The sequence below is a fragment of the Canis lupus genome, chromosome 19, assembly GCF_048164855.1.
Source record: "Canis lupus baileyi chromosome 19, mCanLup2.hap1, whole genome shotgun sequence".
Taxonomy (NCBI): domain Eukaryota; kingdom Metazoa; phylum Chordata; class Mammalia; order Carnivora; family Canidae; genus Canis; species Canis lupus.
This window is the reverse complement of record NC_132856.1, coordinates 37,521,360-37,538,444: the sequence shown is the minus strand read 5'-3', so window position 1 is coordinate 37,538,444 and position 17,085 is coordinate 37,521,360. Positions and strand designations below refer to the sequence as shown.

Below are 17,085 nucleotides of genomic sequence, written 5' to 3'. Positions count from 1 at the left end.
GAAGTATTGGAGGATGAAATTTCATAACATTTAATTCATTTTTTATTATTTATTTATTTACTTATTTTAAAGATTTTATTTATTTATTCATGCGAGAGAGAGGCAGAGACATAGGCAGAGGGAGAAGCAGGCTCCCCGTGGGGAGCCGGATGTGGGACTCTATTCCAGGACCCCGGGATCACAACCTGAGTCAAAGGCAGATGCTCAGCCACTGAGCTACCCAGGTGCCCCCATTTAATTTATTTTTTTAAAAGATGAAGCAAATATGGCAAAATGTTTGTTAAATCTAGGTTATGGTTACACAAGATCCACTAAAGAATTTTCTATTTTTATATGTGTTTGAAATATAATACAAAGGCTTTTTTTAAAGGACAAACAAATTTTCTGTGGATTCCTCTTTCTTCTACATGTATTTTAAGAAACCAATATAAGCACCATCTTTGATGGAACTATAGAATAAAACTCCAAATATAAGTTAGATAGATTTAAATGACTTCAAAGATATTCTCTGCTTTTGGAATATAAAATTATGCAGCATTTATAAGTAAAAGTTCATGAAGCTTTCTTAATTCATCCATGTTCTGTGGGTGGGTGGGGATAAATGAATAATAAAAGCATTGCCTGTTGAAGGAATAAAATTTCAACTCATAAATTGAACTCCATGGAAATTATTTAAAGTACTTGTAAGTATAATAGTTTCACCAGAAATAGTTCTCATTTGCATGATAGCATTTCCTATAAATGAGCAGAAAGTAATATACAGTCATTGTAAAAAACACAGATAATCCACAAAAAGGAAAAAATCTCTCATAATTTCACCCCTTGTTATAAATATGTTGACATACTTTTACCCAGTACTTTTTCAGAGCACAGATACTTATCTATCTTCTTTCTTTACTTTCTTCTCCCGCTCTGTTACTGATCTTTTCCCATTCCTCCCTCCATTTTTGCAGAACACCATTAGACATGGAAACAAAACCAGAAACAGGAAAAGAGGCTACACCCAAGAGTGGAATCCACTTGTGACAAAAACATTTCACTCCTAGTGTAGAGGCTATTTTCACTTTGGTAACTTAGGGTATTTTAAAAATAAGTGGGACACCTGGGTGGCTCAGTGGTTTAGCATTTGCCTTTGGCCCAGGGCTCGATCCTGGAGTCCCAGGATCGAGTCCCACATTGGGCTCCTGCATGGAGCCTGCTTCTCCCTTTGCCTGTATCTCTGCCTCTCTCTTTATGTGTCTTTCATGAATAAATAAATAAAATCTTTTAAAAAAATAAGTGTTTAAGATTTCTTGTGTATAAGGGCAAATAGTCCTTTGTTGGAAAGATGAGTTACAAGTATTTCCCGTTGGCTGGTTGTCATTTTTAAATGTTTCACAACTATTATTGCAAGTGATTACCATTATGAAGATTTCATAAAGTTACAAACAGTTATAATACAAAAAAAAGAGTAACCATAATACAAGGTACTCCATTAACATCTCTCTCTCTCTCTTTTTAAAGATTTATTTATTTATTTATTTATTTATTTATTTATTTATTTGAGAGTGAGGGAGAGTGAGGGAGATCGCAGAGAAGAAGAGGAAGAAGCAGACTCCCCCTGAGCGGAAAGCCCAACTTGGTGCTTGGTCCCAGACCCCGAGATCACAACCTGAGCTGAAAGAAGCTGTTTAACCCACTGAGCCACTGAGGTGCCCTTCTATCACATCTCTTGAAAACAATGGTATTATTGCTGAGCAACAATATTGTACAGAGAAATCTAATAATCATAATTGTTTTTATTGAGGCATAATTTACATGTAATAAAATGCACAGACTTTAAGTACTCAGTTTTATGAATTTTGGCAATTATATTCAGTTGGGCAAACACCACACAAAACAAAATGTGGTATATTTGCATCACCCTACAAAGTATCTTTGTGCACTTTATAGAAAATTATCCAATGCTTCCCAATGGGACAAGCATTTTGGATTTGTCACCATTGACTAGTTTTTATTTGCTTCTAGACTTCATAGAGTATATATACTCTTAAACCCAGCTTTTCTCACTCAAATGTAAAGTTTTTGAGGTTCATTGGTGTTTGTTGCATGTCTTAGTAATTCATGTTCAGTGTTGAGTAGTATTTCAGTATACGAATATACCACTATCTGTGTATTTAATGACCTATTAATGGATACTTGGGGTGTTTTCAATTAGGGCCTAGGAGCATTTGTTTATAAGCTGTAGGTGTATGTTTTCATTTTTCTTGAGTAAATACTTAGGAATTTCTAGGCTATAGGAAAGGTTTATGTGTATAAGGAATTGTTCAAGTATTTTCCAAAATGATTGTACTCTTTTACAGTCATCAGTATATGAGAGTTCCAGTTACTCTACTTCTTCATCAACACTTAGTGCTGTCTGGCTTTTCAATTTTAACTCTTCTAGTGGGTATGTAGTATTCTCATTGTGGTTTCAAATTTGTATTTCCCTTTTGATAAGGATGAGCATTAGTTCATGTGTTTTCTTTGCCATCCATATATCTTCATTTTTTGAAGTGTCTGCTCAAATCTTTTTTCCATTTGTAAATTGTGCATCTTCTTAATATTGAGATGTAGAAATTCTAAATGTATTCTAGACACTTTTGTTAGATATTGTCTTCTCATTTTGTTGTCTTTCAAGCAGTAGGTGTTTTTAATTTTGATGAAGTCCAAAGCATCATATTTTTCTTTTTTGGTTAGTGTTTATTGTGTGCATAAAGTAATCTCTGCCTACACCAGGGTAATAGAGCTTTTCTTATATTTTAGAAATTATAGTTTTAGCTTTTAGACTTTTATCTATAATTCACTTGAGTTAATTCTTATGTACAGTGGGATACTGTACTGCCTACACCAGGGTAATAGAGCTTTTCTTATATTTTAGAAATTTTAGTTTTAGCTTTTAGACTTTTATCTATAATTCACTTGCCTACACTAGGGTAATAGAGCTTTTCTTATATTTTAGAAATTTTAGTTTTAGTTTTTAGACTTTTATCTATAATTCACTTGAGTTAATTCTTATGTACAGTGGGATGCAAGGGCTGAGGTTCATTTTTTTCCATATGGATTCCAATTGTACAAGGGACTCTTCTTTCCACCATTGAATTACCATGGAATCTTTGTTGAAAATCAATTGACCTTATAAGTATGGGTCTATTTCCAGGCTCTCTATTTATTCTATTTATCTTTATGTCTACATCTGCACTAATACAGCATTGTCTTGATACTGCACATTTAAAGTAAGTTTTAAAACTGGATTATAGGGCAGCCTGGGTGGCTCAGCTGTTTAGCACCGCCTTCAGGCCAGGGCCTGATCCTGGAGACCCAGGATCAGGTCCCGTGTCAGGCTCCCTGCATGGAGCCTGCTTCTCCCTCTGCATGTCTCTCGTGAATAAATAAATAAAATCTTAAAAAAAAAAACTGGATTATATAATTTCTCTAACTTTGTCCTTTTTCAAAACCTATTATAGGTTCTTTTTTTTTTTTTTTTTTTTATTATAGGTTCTTTTTGTTTGTATTTTCAGAATCAGCTTTTCAACTTCTGTTAAAATATCTTCTGGGATTTTGATTGGGCTTAGAGATCAGTTTTGGGAAAATGGATATTTAATTATGTTTATTAAGCTTTATTTTTTTTGCAAGATGTTTCATTTAGAGGCTTTACACATCTTTTCTTAGATTTATTATTAACTATTTGTGTTATTTTTTAAATTTCAGTTTTGTTTGCTATTAATATATAGAAATGCAGTTGACTTTTATACATTGATTTTGTATGTGTCAACTTGTTAAGTTCACCTATTAGTTTTGGTTATATATATATACACATATTATATATATATATATATATTCTATGGGGGTTTTATGTTTATAACCAAGTTATATGCAAATCACAAAAATTTTACTTCTTTCCATTATTTTTCTTGCCTTATTGCATTGGTTTAGAATGCCAGTAGAATTTTAAATAGAAGTGTTGAGAGTGGACATTCTTGCTTTATTCCCAAATGGAAGGGAAAAGTGGTTTGATGTTTCATCATTAGTATGTATCTGTAGTTGTTTTTTTAATTTTAATTTTTTATTTTTTGTTTCAAGTTTTTATTTAAATTATAGTTAGTTAACATATAGTGTAATATTAGTTTTAGGAGTAGAATTTAGTGATTTATCACTTACATTTAACATCCAGAGCTTGTCACAAGAGCTCTCCCTAATACCTATCACCTATTTAACCCATCCACCCACGACCTCCCCTATCCATAGTTTTTGGTAGATGGTCTTTATCATGCCCATATAAACACCATATACATATACCCATATCATACCCCATAAACACTCCCAATATTTCTACTCCTTTGGCCTTTACTTGTATTTTATAGTCTGCTGACTACATCTGTCTTTAGGTTTTGATGAAAATAAAGTTTGTGGATTTTAAAAAATTTTGTTGCTTTTTTATGATTTCTCTATGAGAGAAAAAAAAAGCTAAATTGATATAGCCATGTTCCTACCCAAAGTCTGTTTTCTCTGTGAGTCCAGACACCCTGCATGGTTTCACAGAGGCTGATTATAATAAAGTACATAGCCATCTGTTATTGTAAATGTGACTTTTGGGTCGCAATTTTTATAATGAATCTGTAAATAAAGCCTGGAAAAATGACTTATAAGACGTAAACATTATAAACCTTGACAACGTAAAAATTGTTACATATTTGTCAAATATCCATATTTTAAGAGGAAAAAGTGCAAAAGGGAGGGTAAGTGCATAAATTTGAAAGTCCTTTTTCATCCTGGTGTGTACAAGGATACTGGGTAAAGCAGCGTTGGAGAGCAAATAAACTTGGACAGTAAACTCCGCCAGGGCACAGGCTGCTTCACACGCCCTCACATCCGTGGTATTTTAAAGTCACAGCTGCACATGTTAAGGGCACTGTAAAAATGGCTAAGCTGATGACTACACAAATAAAAAAGTTGAAATACAGATACACTATTTAAAGTTCCAATGATAATCATAAAAATCATTAAAAATAGAAATTGGGAACAATGATTTTTTTGTGTTTCTTTCATTTTTGTTTTTTATTTAAGAGAAGAGAGATTTCTTTCATCATTACTTTTCTGTACTGGTTGAAGTTCACATATAGCTTCTATAATTTAAAAGAAATGATTGAATATAAAAGAGAGAAAAAACCCAAAGCAGTCACTGACAAATACTTTTGAGAGCTTTTTATTGTTTGTGTTTTCATTGGTAGCACTGGATTGCTACACACGTTTAATAAGTTTTTTTTTCTTATCATGTTTTTTGGTAATTAAGGTGTCATTAGCATCATTTTAAAAATCAGCATAATATGACATGAATCAACAATTATTTATTTAATTAATACCCAACGTTTAGGCATTTCAGTGGTTTCTTTCTTTTATTAGATAATATTATGACACATATTCTTACAGCTAAATATTTTATGCTCATGAATTATTTCTCTAAGATAAATTCTTAAGATTAAAATGTGCAAATGGTTTATAAAATTTTGGTTAATTGATATTGTCACTTTAATTTACATCCTAACAAACAATTTTGTCAAATGAATTTTAATTATTCAAGTAAGTTTGAGATTAGTCTCCAGAGTCCTTAACTCCAAACATTTCTCCTTAAATACATGATTACTAAGATATACTATGGAAATGACTTTGTATATGACTACTCAGAATATTTGAGTAATTGGGCTATTTTCATGTGATAAATGACCAACCCTTCCCCAAACCATGTAATAGGAAATGTTTCGATGCAAAGTCATGACTGAATGAAATGGACATCTAGTGAAGGGGCTTTATATTCTTTAAATGAGCTGAGGATTTAGAGTTCCTATGTTCGCAACAAGAAGTTACTACCAGATGTAGTCCGTGAGAGAAAGGGCTATAAACAATGAGCACTCAAAAACGGGCTAATTTCATCCATATTTGTATTTGCCTTCAGAATGTGTGTGTGTTTAAATAGATCATTTACCAACATAAATTAATTGTATTGATCCTATTTAAACATTGGTTTATTTTCCAACGTATAGCCTTACTGAATAGCGGAAGGAGTTACTAGTTCTGGGGAAGATAACCTGGGATGAGAAGCCGAGGGTGAATCATCCAAAAACTGGCTTCACATAGATCGTTTACAATATATATTTGAAACCTGATTATTTCATGCAAACTTTCAAATACTATGTTTATCTTTACTATAAAAGTTATATAAGAAAACAATGCCTTTTTTATTATTGATATTCCTGGAATTTAAATACCTTATGTCCTGGTCAGGTGAAACAAATGTTTTAACATGCAATAGAAATTTGCGTAATTGCAATTCAGCATTTCAAGAACAGTTGTTTTCAGTGAAAACAACTCACGGAGGGGAAAGCCACAAATGCCTGCACTGCCTTAGAGGTGGGGTGGGGGGGCACTGCCCCAGCCACTCTACCATCTGCACCTGCTGAAGTACGGTCATCTTTCTCAGTTTAGAAGACATATATCACTTCCTCCAGAGGGAACTCAGCTCTGACGATCGACCTTTTCTTCCCCTGCTCATTCATTAGCATTGATAGATCTTCCTCACCTACCTTATTGTGATTCTGAAAACAGGTGATCACACACAAGGCATCTTGGAATATCTCTTATTCAGATGCTTCCTGTAATAACACCTATCTTCTACTCTTCATGCTTTCTATAAAGATTCAAACAATACCAAAATGTTGAAATTAGAGAGTGAAATGTTTCACTTCCCAAATGTTTCACAATTTCCCAATCCTGCTATCTAGAGGTAACCAGCATTAACAGTTTAGCTTGTGATCTTCCAGTCTGTTCCATGCGTACACACTCCGAAGCTATATAGTGATATATATTTGCCTATATTTATGTTTTTAAAAGACAAAAATGGGTTCATACCACACATTTTGCTCTACGACCTGTTTTTTTTTTTTTTTTTCCGTTTAACACTTTCGCTTATCATGGACAGCTTGCCATGTGGGCATGTCAGTTCATAGGAGTCACCTTCACCTTTTTAATGGCTTTATGAAATTCCATTATATGATAAACTGCTATTAATTTAACCAGTTCCCATTTGATGGACACTTGGTAATTTCTTTGGTATTCTCAAAGAAATGGATTCAATCCTGGAAAGACATTTCTTACATCCTTAAACTCCAGAAGGCAAGTCTGCCCTCTCTGAAACCAGGCAACTTCAGATTCAGATAATTAGAAGTGTGTTATGTGTGAACACTTTCCTCTTCTCCATTTTGCTTGATGTTTTGGATTTGAAATAAAACCAGAATAGTAGCCATGGCATATAGTAGCCATGGCATATGTTGCAACTGTTCATTTAAGGGCTCCTCTTTCCATACAAACATTCTTCTTTTGACCAGAGAACGGTTGCTGACAAATCTGTGTCACTGTGTGTGTAAGTGTGGCTATGTGAGTATGAGGCTGTTGTTCTCCAGGGACAAAGGTAGGAGTTGGTTTAAAGGAATCCCTTCAATTGAATGCTAGACCTGCCTTACCATAAAACAGACTGCCTTTTGCAAACAAGACAACTGCAAGGTGAGGGTTACTGCATTCACATGCACAGTTATGCATGCAGTCCACATACATGCATAACAAAATCACAATTATATACTTATGCATACAATCACGTATACATATAGGCACTCACAGTCACATACACAGACCCACACTTCTGTTACACACTCATACTGAGACATATTCTGCACATTCTGTGCATGTGTACACATTAAATATAAAGTCTATATATTATATGTAGTATATACATTGTATATAAAATACACTATACACCATATAGTATGTATACACACATAATATATATATATATATACTATAAATATATATACACACATATATACAGAATCACCTTATTCAATAAAAAGCTATGAGGGTTCACAATGTGCTAGGGTGTGGGTTTGGGGATAGGCAGGGGAGGAGAGGGAGGATGGAGGAACACACAGCCTTGCAAGCTCAGTTCCTGTCCCTGAGTAGGAGGAGTGGACAAGCTGACTCTAATATCTGGGGGCCAAAAGATCACTAGGCTTGGGTAAGCTCCTCCGTGGCCTGCTGGTCCTTCCAGGTCCTTCCCTTCTCAGAGTCAAGAATGGCTCTTGGATGGTGGGAGCACACCTAATACAAAGTAAACCCCCACCCCCAACCGCATCCATTGCCTGTTTCTGTGCTGGGGACTCAATAGCCCTCCTTTTTCAGTGGAAGATTTAAAAATGTGTGAAAGGATCACCCAGTTTGGATGATGTCAGGGGAAGTGGCCTTCGTATCTACTCCCTGGAGGGAGCTTTGGCAGAGCGAATAGACATTATCTTTCCCAAGGGCTGCATTTCAGACCTATCCCAACTGCTCCTAAGAGCAGAACACTCTTCGATGCTCCCAGTGGTTCCCTTTGCACCCATCTGCACCTGAGCAGCACTGTGGGGTTAGAAGTTATGCCACTGTTATATGGTAAATGGAATTTTGAAGATAACAAGTAACTTTCTTTCCTCTAATTGTTTAAAAAACAGCATTCTCTATGCTGTTTTCCCAGTGTCTTTAAGTTTTTGAGAAATCTTCCTTATTGCTCCTCTTCTTTCTCCAACCAGCGTCTTCCCACAGAGATGTGACCAAGGGATTCTCAGAAAACCATTTCCCTCCATTCTCTGCTTCTTAGCAAATCTAGTGCTTATTAAAAGACTCTGTGTCTTGGGTGAGGTGGATGCTTGGAGCCTGAGGAAGAGGGCAACAGACAGGATCCTAGGAGGAAGGAATTTCAAGCTGACATCCATTCTAGCCATTCAGTTGATGTTTATGGAGCCCTGGTAATATCAGAGGCCTTGCTGAAGCCATTACAGTCACAATGACAGAGGGTTGGACATGACCCATCCACGGGGGAGACACAATGTAAACAAATAAATCACTCTGTGGGTTAGTGATAACCGCCAGGAAGAAAGATGGAGAAAGGTCAAAACACAGAACTGTATAGGTGTGTGAGTGTGTGTGAGTGTGTGTGTATGTGCTTCTCTCTTACCTGGTGTGGTCAGGGAAGTTGTCCTCGCAGAAGGGATATTTGAAGGGAAGCCTGAGCACAGTACAAAACAGCCCTGGGGCCATCAGGGGAAAGTGATCCAGGCAGAGGGCAAAGCCCACGCAGAGGCCCAAGGTGGGACCAAGCTCAGCATTTCCCAGTAATTCCAAGGAGACAGGTAGGAGCAGAGTGAATGGTGGGGAGAGGGTGGGAGGGGGAAGTGAGGCTGATTAGGGCACCAGTCAAGGGCCTTTGGGTGCCTTGGTTAAGAGTTGGCATTTTAATTTAAAACAGAAACCACTAGAGGATTTGGAGCAGGAGAATTCTTGTGGTCTGATTTTTGTTTAAAAATGTTTTAAAGTATTTTATTTATGTATTTGACAGTGCACAAGCGAGAGAGCATAAGCAGGGGGATTGGCAGAGGGAGAGGCAGGCTCCCCTCAGAGCAGGGAGCCCCAGTGGGGCCTGATTCCAAAACCCGGGGAGCCTGACCTGAGCTGAAGGCAGATCCTTAACCCACTGAGCCACCCAGGCACCCTGATTTTTGTTTTTAAAGAGAGAGCTCTGGCTATAGGAGGAAGAAGGAATGTATTTGAAGGGGGCAAGAGGAGAAGGGATATCTTATTAGGAGTCAGTCACGAGTTTAGGGGACGAGAGAGGTCTGGGCCAGGCAGTGTGTTGGGATGGAGAGATGGGCTCTGTGCGTGTGGTAAATGGTGAGCAGGAAGCTGTGCTTCAGCCAGAGGCTCTGTGGCTTTGACACTCTGAGGCACAGTGAAAGCAGAGCAACAGTCCAGGTATGGGAATACTTGCTGTGTCTGCAGAATGAAAGTAGCAACCAACCTTTGTTGAATACTGAGCTGTACTCCCCATTTCAGCCTCCTCATGTCTGTGTGAACTTGGCTCTGTTGCCTGTCTTTTTGCAGTTGAGAAAAGGCTGGCTCAGAGAGGACAGGCAACATGCTCAATTCTCACAGGTAGTGTGAGGCAGAGCCGTGACCTGGACCTACTTTTGTTTGGCCCTAAAGTCTATAATGTCACCAGGGTCTATGACACTTCATGTCAGAGAAGCCTCGTGCTTGCAAAAAGTGGTCCGTGGCCAGTGGCATCAGAATCCTTGGAGGGGTTTATTAGAAAGAAAGACCCCCCCTCTACCTCCTGCCCCAACTGGAACTTACTGAACCGGAACCACTGAGGGTTTGAGATCCATTCTGTAGGGGACCAAGGACTTGAACCGTGTCTCACATTTCATTCCAATGACCATTCCCTTTATCCTAGTTTAGGCCCCAGTATCAAAACTGTTACAGGACCTATTTGCAGTCTTACTGCTTCTTCCTATTTTGAATAAGTAATACATTTACAAGGCTCAAAAGTAAAAATGATTTAAAGTGATACATTGTGAAATGTTTCACTTTCAGTCCTGTCCCCATCTACCTGTTCCTCCTAATCCCCCCAACAAGTAACAACTATTCATAGTTTCCTGTGTATTTTCCATTTTTTAAGCAAATAAAAATGTGTCATTTTCTCCCTTTCTTACACAAAAGTAGCATGCCATACACACTCTTATGAATCTTGCTTTAAAAAATAATATATATACATACATATATATTTTTCACAACCATATGTAGAAAGTATCCTTGTTCTTTAAATAGTTGCATAATACCCCATTGTGTGGATGCCTGCTTAACTAATCGTGTACTAATAGCCAGTTCGGTTTTTTCCAGTTCCAGTCTTCTGCTTTTAGAGATAATGCAGTAATGAATAACTATATATGTATGCAGTTTACTAACTATAAGATAAATTCCTATAAAAGGGACTGCCAGGTCAGAGGTTAAAGCACTTGTCAATCTGCACCTTCAGGGTGTTATATCCCTACGGGTAACATCACAACCTTTTAGCCCGTGTCTCTTCCTGATCTGAAGCAGTAGATCTTTACCCAGTTAGACCCAACACCCTCTTTACCATCCTCATATGAAATTCTGAGACAATATAACATACTAAGAATTTTTAAAAATCAATATGATGATTTATCTGGTAATAGCAAAGAGAAATAAAAGTAATTTATAATAAAACAAGAGAGTTCACTACATGAAACACTCATGCAAGATTACACTGCGAGATGTTATGAATTCATTAGAAGTTTGCACCTATATGCAGACTGTGAATGCCACACTCAAAAGCTGACCAATACAGATGTGCTCTGTTGGTGACTCAGGACCTATGAGCACAGCTGCCATTGGAGAAATGATTTCCCAAAATGGTAAAACAAGCAAGCAAACAAACAAAAGCCTGTGGTTAAGGTGCTAAATGAAACTGAGGACAACCTTCTCTTTATTTACACAGCAGTTGCATTTCTGGAAAATTCAGTGCTTGTAAAATCTATGCAAAAACTCCTTTGTATTCTTATATAAAATGGGTTTAAGTTCTAGATTCAGATAATGATGACCAGGTTTTTCTCCTACCTGAATGTCCAGTGGGTCATTTGAAAGTCCTGTGGGACACAGGACAATTCTTCCTTGTGTGGGACCATCCTCCCTCTGTCTACTAAATGCCAGTAGAATTCCAAGTCATTGTGACAAAGAGGAAAGTCCCAAATGTTCACTATGCCTCTGCAGCAATGTCCTCTCCTGCCCTGAGAACTACTGCTGTGGGATCTCCTCTGGAGTCCATTCCATAGACCAGGAGCAGGTGAACATTTCCGAAACATTTCACCATGTTTGATTTCCGTTCAAAGCCGAACAGCAGCTCCTGTTGTAGGACAAATACAGCATCCCCAGCTGATGGGACAGAGCATGCAAGTTTGCCAGTGGAAGGTTCATTTGGCTGGATTCAATGCTTCAACTGAGAGCCGGGTGTTGAAATACAGGCTTTTGGGTGAGAATGGCAAGTAGGACCCAGTGCCCGATATTGCGCTTGGTATACTGTAGCAAGGTGCTTCTGGTCCCTTATCCTGATGTGGTTCACAAACCCCAAATATTTCTGATGCTTTGGGCTCCGAATTTCTTGGTATCAAATAGTTTAAATATTTTTATTTTTGACAGAGTAAGAAGTGTTTAGTGGGATTCATCTTAAACATATGATGCATCATGCTGTTTACAGTGGTTCTTGTCATCATAAATAAGGCGATCCAAGGTTATAAATGCTAAGATGTCACCTCCTGGGACTGTGATTCCCTGTGCCAGGGTTCTCCTCCTGGTTACATTCCAGTTGCCCAGAATGCCTGTGACGTTCAGGGTGACAGAGCGTAATGACTTTATAAAATGTCATCGTGACCTCGGTGTTCAAGTGACCTTCAATACAGTCCAGCAGTCCAGAGGTTGCTCATCTTTGACTAAGCTGTACAATTTTGCTGTGCCTCAATTTCCCTATCAGCTAATAGGGAAAACAATACTATGGATGCTACAGGCACTTTTTTCTTCATATGCACTGTCCTTGACCTCTTGTCAAAGTTCATCATTATGTATTGACCATGTTATGGCTTTTTGAATACAGCCTGTCTCCCTGGCTAGATATCCACTCCATGAGGCAGGTGTCATTTGTGGGCTACTGGGTCTCCAGCATATATCCCATCACACAGATGCTTGACAATTCACCGGATGAATGAGTGAGTGAATGCACGAAGGGCTATTCTATAGACACCATATAGGTAAGGGACTGGCGCTTTGCGGATGAGGACGAGGATGCTTCCCTCCTTCCCTCCCTCATTCACCCATTCATTCATTTAGAAAGAAAGCTCCAGGAGACCTAATTTTCTGCCAGCCCCCACTCTGGGCAGCAAAGCCATCGGGACCCCTTGCCCCGGGGTCAGGCCACGCTCGGCTCGGTTTGGAACGGCTAGCACGCTTCCAATGACCGGAGGTGTGCACAGAAGCGGAGAATTCATTATAACCGGTTAGTCATCCGTGGAGACTGTAGACGCTGCCCGTGGGCGGGGACGCACCTGGCGTCTCCCCGGTGGGGCCTGCGTCGGGCGCCGAGCCCCGGTGGGAGCGCGGAGAGCCCGGGCCTCCGGGCCCGCACGGCCGCGTCCGAGGAAGCCTAGCGCCCGCGGGCATAGTTCTTTCCAGGGGCCACGGCGCGGGGGGGCCGGCCTCGCGGGCTGCCCGCCGCCCCAGGTCGCCGAGGCCGGAGCGCACGCCCGGGGCGGGGGGGGGGGGGGAGGCGCGCACAGCGGCTGGACGCGCCGGAGACCCCGCGGCTCGCCGGGGCCCCTCGAGGTGCGCTCGGGGCGAGGATGACTCAGCCTCCCTCGGGCCGTCCTCGCTGCCGGCCGGCGCGGAGGGCCCCGCAAAGTTCGCAGTCGCACCCCAGACGCCGCGCGCGGGCCGGGGGGGCTCCGACCAGCCGCCAGGTCGGGGCGCGCGGGGGGCCCCGGGGCTTCCCGGGCTCGCTCCGCCTCTCGGGTTCCCCGGCCCCGCGGGGGGCCTCCCCTCCGGGCCTCCCCGGGACCTCGGGACTGCGCGGGGCCGCAGGGCCCGGCCGCCGCCGCCGCCGCCGCCGCCGCAGTCGCGCGCACCCCGGGCTCCGAGCCCCGGCCCGAGCGCCAGCGCCGCCCTGCGCGCCTCCCCGAGTCGGGCGCGGCGGCCGGAGGGGCGGCCACGCAGCAGCCTCCCCGCCGCCCCTTCCGCAGACTTTGGCCTCCCCCGCCGGCCCCGCGCGCCCCTCCCCGCGTGCGCCCCCCGCGCGCCCCCTCCCCGCGTGCGCCCCCCGCTGCCCGGCCCGCGGCGGCGGACTGCGGAGTTGCCCAGAAGTCGGCGGCCGCAGTGGCCGGGCGGGGCCGCCGCCAAGGACACCGGAGTTTGCGAGTCAGTCCCCGCCCGCGCGGCGCCTCCCGCCGGACTCCCCGGGGCCGCCGAGCGCGAGGCGCGGCTCGCTCCCCTCCCCCTCCCCCTCCCTCCCCCTCCCCCGCCGCCCGCCGCCCGCCGCCCGCCCTCGCTCGCTCCCTCCCTCCGCCTCCCGCCCTCCCCCGCCCCCCGCTCCCTTTTCTGCTCCCCAAGTGAGCCCGGCGCGCGAGAGGCAGGCGGGGCGGCGCGGAGCCGGCAGCCCAGCGCGCTCGCCGCCGCCCGGCGCAGCTCCCCGCGGCCGCCGCTGTGTCGGAGGAGCCCAGCATGGCCGGGCCGGGCTGGCCGCGGCGCGCGTCCCGGGGGCCCCGGGCGCTCCTCGCCGCCGCGCTTCTCTACGCGGCGCTGGGGGCCGCGGCGCGCTCGGAGCAGCAGATCCCGCTCTCCGTGTAAGTGCCGGCGCCTGCGCCGCCCGGGGAGGGGACCCCGCCGCCCGCCCGCCTCGCCCAAGTTGGGGCGCCTGCAGGTGCGGCCCGGGCGGACCCGCGGCGGGCGCCGGCCTCGCCCTCGCCCCGGCCCCGGCCCCGGCCCTGGCCCTCGCCCTGGCCCTCGCCCTCGCACCTGCCGCCGGCCCGGGACGCGCGCGGGGGCCGGCGAGGCTGCGCGGGGCTGCCCTTGCCGCCTCCTGGGTCGCCCGCGGACACCTGCACGGGCTCCCCGCAAGTGACGGCGCCAACTTTGGAGCCTGTTTACCGAATCCAACTTCCACGGGCCGCTTATTTACTCTCTCTTTCTGTCTTGCCATCATCTCACTTCTTTTTTTGGGGGGGTGGGGGGATGGGGGGGTTTCTTCCGACCAGTATTTGCCAGGTGATGGCCAGCTTGGGTGGTCAAGTCCTCCGACAATTATTCACCTGGAACCCGGTGGTGTGTTCAGGGAGCTCGGGAGACTTTGCGCATTTGGAACTTGTGACCCCCTCGGGCCCCCTCCCGCGTTGCGCTCTGCAGTTTGGTGCTGGCAGTTTCTACCCAGGCGCTTTTGCTATCTTTTTTTTTTTTTTTTTTCCCTCCAATGCTCTGTCGCCCGGCTCCTCCAGCCACAGCCCCGTGTGTGCGAGCGTGTTGCCGATGACACGGGTCTTATATTTGTTCCTGTGCCCTTTCTCCCTGTAGGGTGAAGCTCTGGGCCTCGGCTTTTGGTGGGGAGATAAAATCCATTGCCGCTAAGTACTCCGGCTCCCAGCTCCTGCAAAAGGTAAGGTTTCTGTGGTGGCAGGAAGCGATGATTTTTTTTTTTTTCCCCCAGCACAGAAAATGGAGGCAGATTTAGTTTTCCAAACAAACGTGAACCCCGAGCAGCATCAGTTATCAGGGGTGTCTCTGATCCCCCTCGTTTCTTGGCAGTGCACCGTGCGGTGATTTCTCCCCACCAACTGGTTATTTTTAGATGACACTTGATTCCAAACACAAAGAAAAAAGCAGGATCCTCACTGGCACTGTCCTGGCCGGGGCTCGGAAACTGAGTGTGTTTGCATGGCTCTCTCCTTCTAGTGCCGCTGTTGCCGTTACTGTGTGAGAACAGATGCTTCTCTGGCCAAAAAAATGCTAACTTCCTCCAAGGGGCAGCCTCAGTACCTGCTTTATGATGTCTTTCACCTTGCCTGCGTTGGAGACTGGGGGGGTTCAGCGTCTCTGAGAAAGACGCTGCACTATTGTTTGTCATCCCTGCCGTTGTACAATCCCATTATTCCCCAATCATCTAGACCCAGGGCTGGGATGCATTACATCATTACAGATAAGGAGAATGAATGTGGTTATCTTTCCACTCAGCTGCACTGCCGGGTAATAACCTAGGAGAGTAGTCCAGTCCACAAACTTAAGAAATTGGTCTGCGTCCATATAATTCCGGAGAGTAATGAGAATGGAGAATTGATTATTAGGCTTTTATCAGAAGCTGCATCAATTTTAATTCAAACAGGCAGCATTATGCTTAAAATTACCTTGTGAGATATATGGTACTTTGCCCTCCCCTCCGAGAAAAAAGAAAGAAAAAGAAAAAGAAAATAGACTGGGAGGAGAGATGACAGGGGTTAAAAGAATCCCAAGTTAACAAATCAACGGGACCAATCTAAGTATTCTCTCAAAGGTAGAAAATAAAATTGGCCTTTAGGGGATAATTCTCTGAAAATGGGTACAGATTAAATTGTCAAGTTAACTTTTAAGCATTTTTAAATGTGCTTTTTGGGCCAATGTAACATATGTGTTATGCATGCTGCCTGGTAACCAAGTACGTATTTTATTTATGGCATTCCACTTCAGAGAGTAGCGTTTTTGGGGACATTATATGAAACAGTTTGTCACATGAAATCCAAATATCGTAATAAGGCATCAGCCCACAATGGAACGAGGGAAGATATTCTTAAAAATCGCCAATAGCCATACTCTTTGAAACTGTGGAAGGATTGTTTGCTCAGCTCCCTTACCTGGGGAAGGATTTCGTTGAATTACAGGCAGTTGATAAAAAACTTGAGGCTGTGGTGTGCCTTTATGAAAAATGATAATCTATATACCTGTGAGCCACCTGTCAGTTTGTAGGAATTGCTTCTCCTGCTAGTATTCTTTGAATCTGGACCAGTCTGTATCCTGCTTTGGCATTTCGCCTGCGTGTCAGATGTTTTACGTGAAGAGTTTTGGACTGTTGCGCTGCTTGTATTGCATCCTTGTGTATTTTCCTTATGCTTTTAAAGAAGAGAACATTTTGTATGACTTTAAGGAAATATTTTTCATCTGCATGTTGTAGTTGAGTTGTAGCAACTCTGAAAGTATCCCTTCAGAGCCTGTGAGTGTTTTTTTTGGTTGTGCTTACATATCTTTTATCTCACATTTTGTAGGAGCACAGGAGAAAAGCTTTTTCTTTCTCTCTGAAGTTAGCACACACGCTCGAACACACAAACACACACACACTGCACAAAACCCCATCAGCCATATTATTGGCTACTGTATAATAGCAAATTGGAAACAGCTAGAATGCTTCTCTTACCTTCTCATCAGCATCCTTTCTGATACTGAATTCACCAGCCTAGCTTTGCTTTTGTCATGTTTGCAGCTTGACAATTGTGTAATTATTTCCAGCTGTTTATGGCTTTGTTGTCATTCCTTGCTGTTGCCTGGCATTTTGTAATCTGATGCAAGGGGAAGGTGGGCTGTTGCTCAGCATTAGGTTCCAGGGTAGATACCTGCTCTTGCATT

At 43.2% G+C, this 17,085-nt stretch overlaps 1 protein-coding gene across 9 annotated transcripts in view; it reads left to right on the top strand.

Moving 5' to 3' along the window:
- Window positions 1-17,085, top strand: part of CACNA2D3 (calcium voltage-gated channel auxiliary subunit alpha2delta 3) — a 945,543-nt gene that overhangs the window by 98,560 nt on the left and 829,898 nt on the right. For 5 of the 9 annotated variants that reach the window (XM_072785849.1, XM_072785848.1, XM_072785850.1 and 2 more), the window contains one exon: window positions 15,010-15,091. Coding sequence is in view for 2 of the 9 variants with exons in the window: in XM_072785844.1 (XP_072641945.1) it covers window positions 14,164-14,285; window positions 15,010-15,091 (204 nt within the window). In the remaining 7 variants the exon portion in view is untranslated. Of the gene's footprint in view, window positions 1-13,013; window positions 13,171-14,140; window positions 14,286-15,009; window positions 15,092-17,085 lie in introns of those variants that run through there. The other 4 variants (XR_012011921.1, XM_072785844.1, XM_072785843.1 and 1 more) reach the window with 2 other exon arrangements.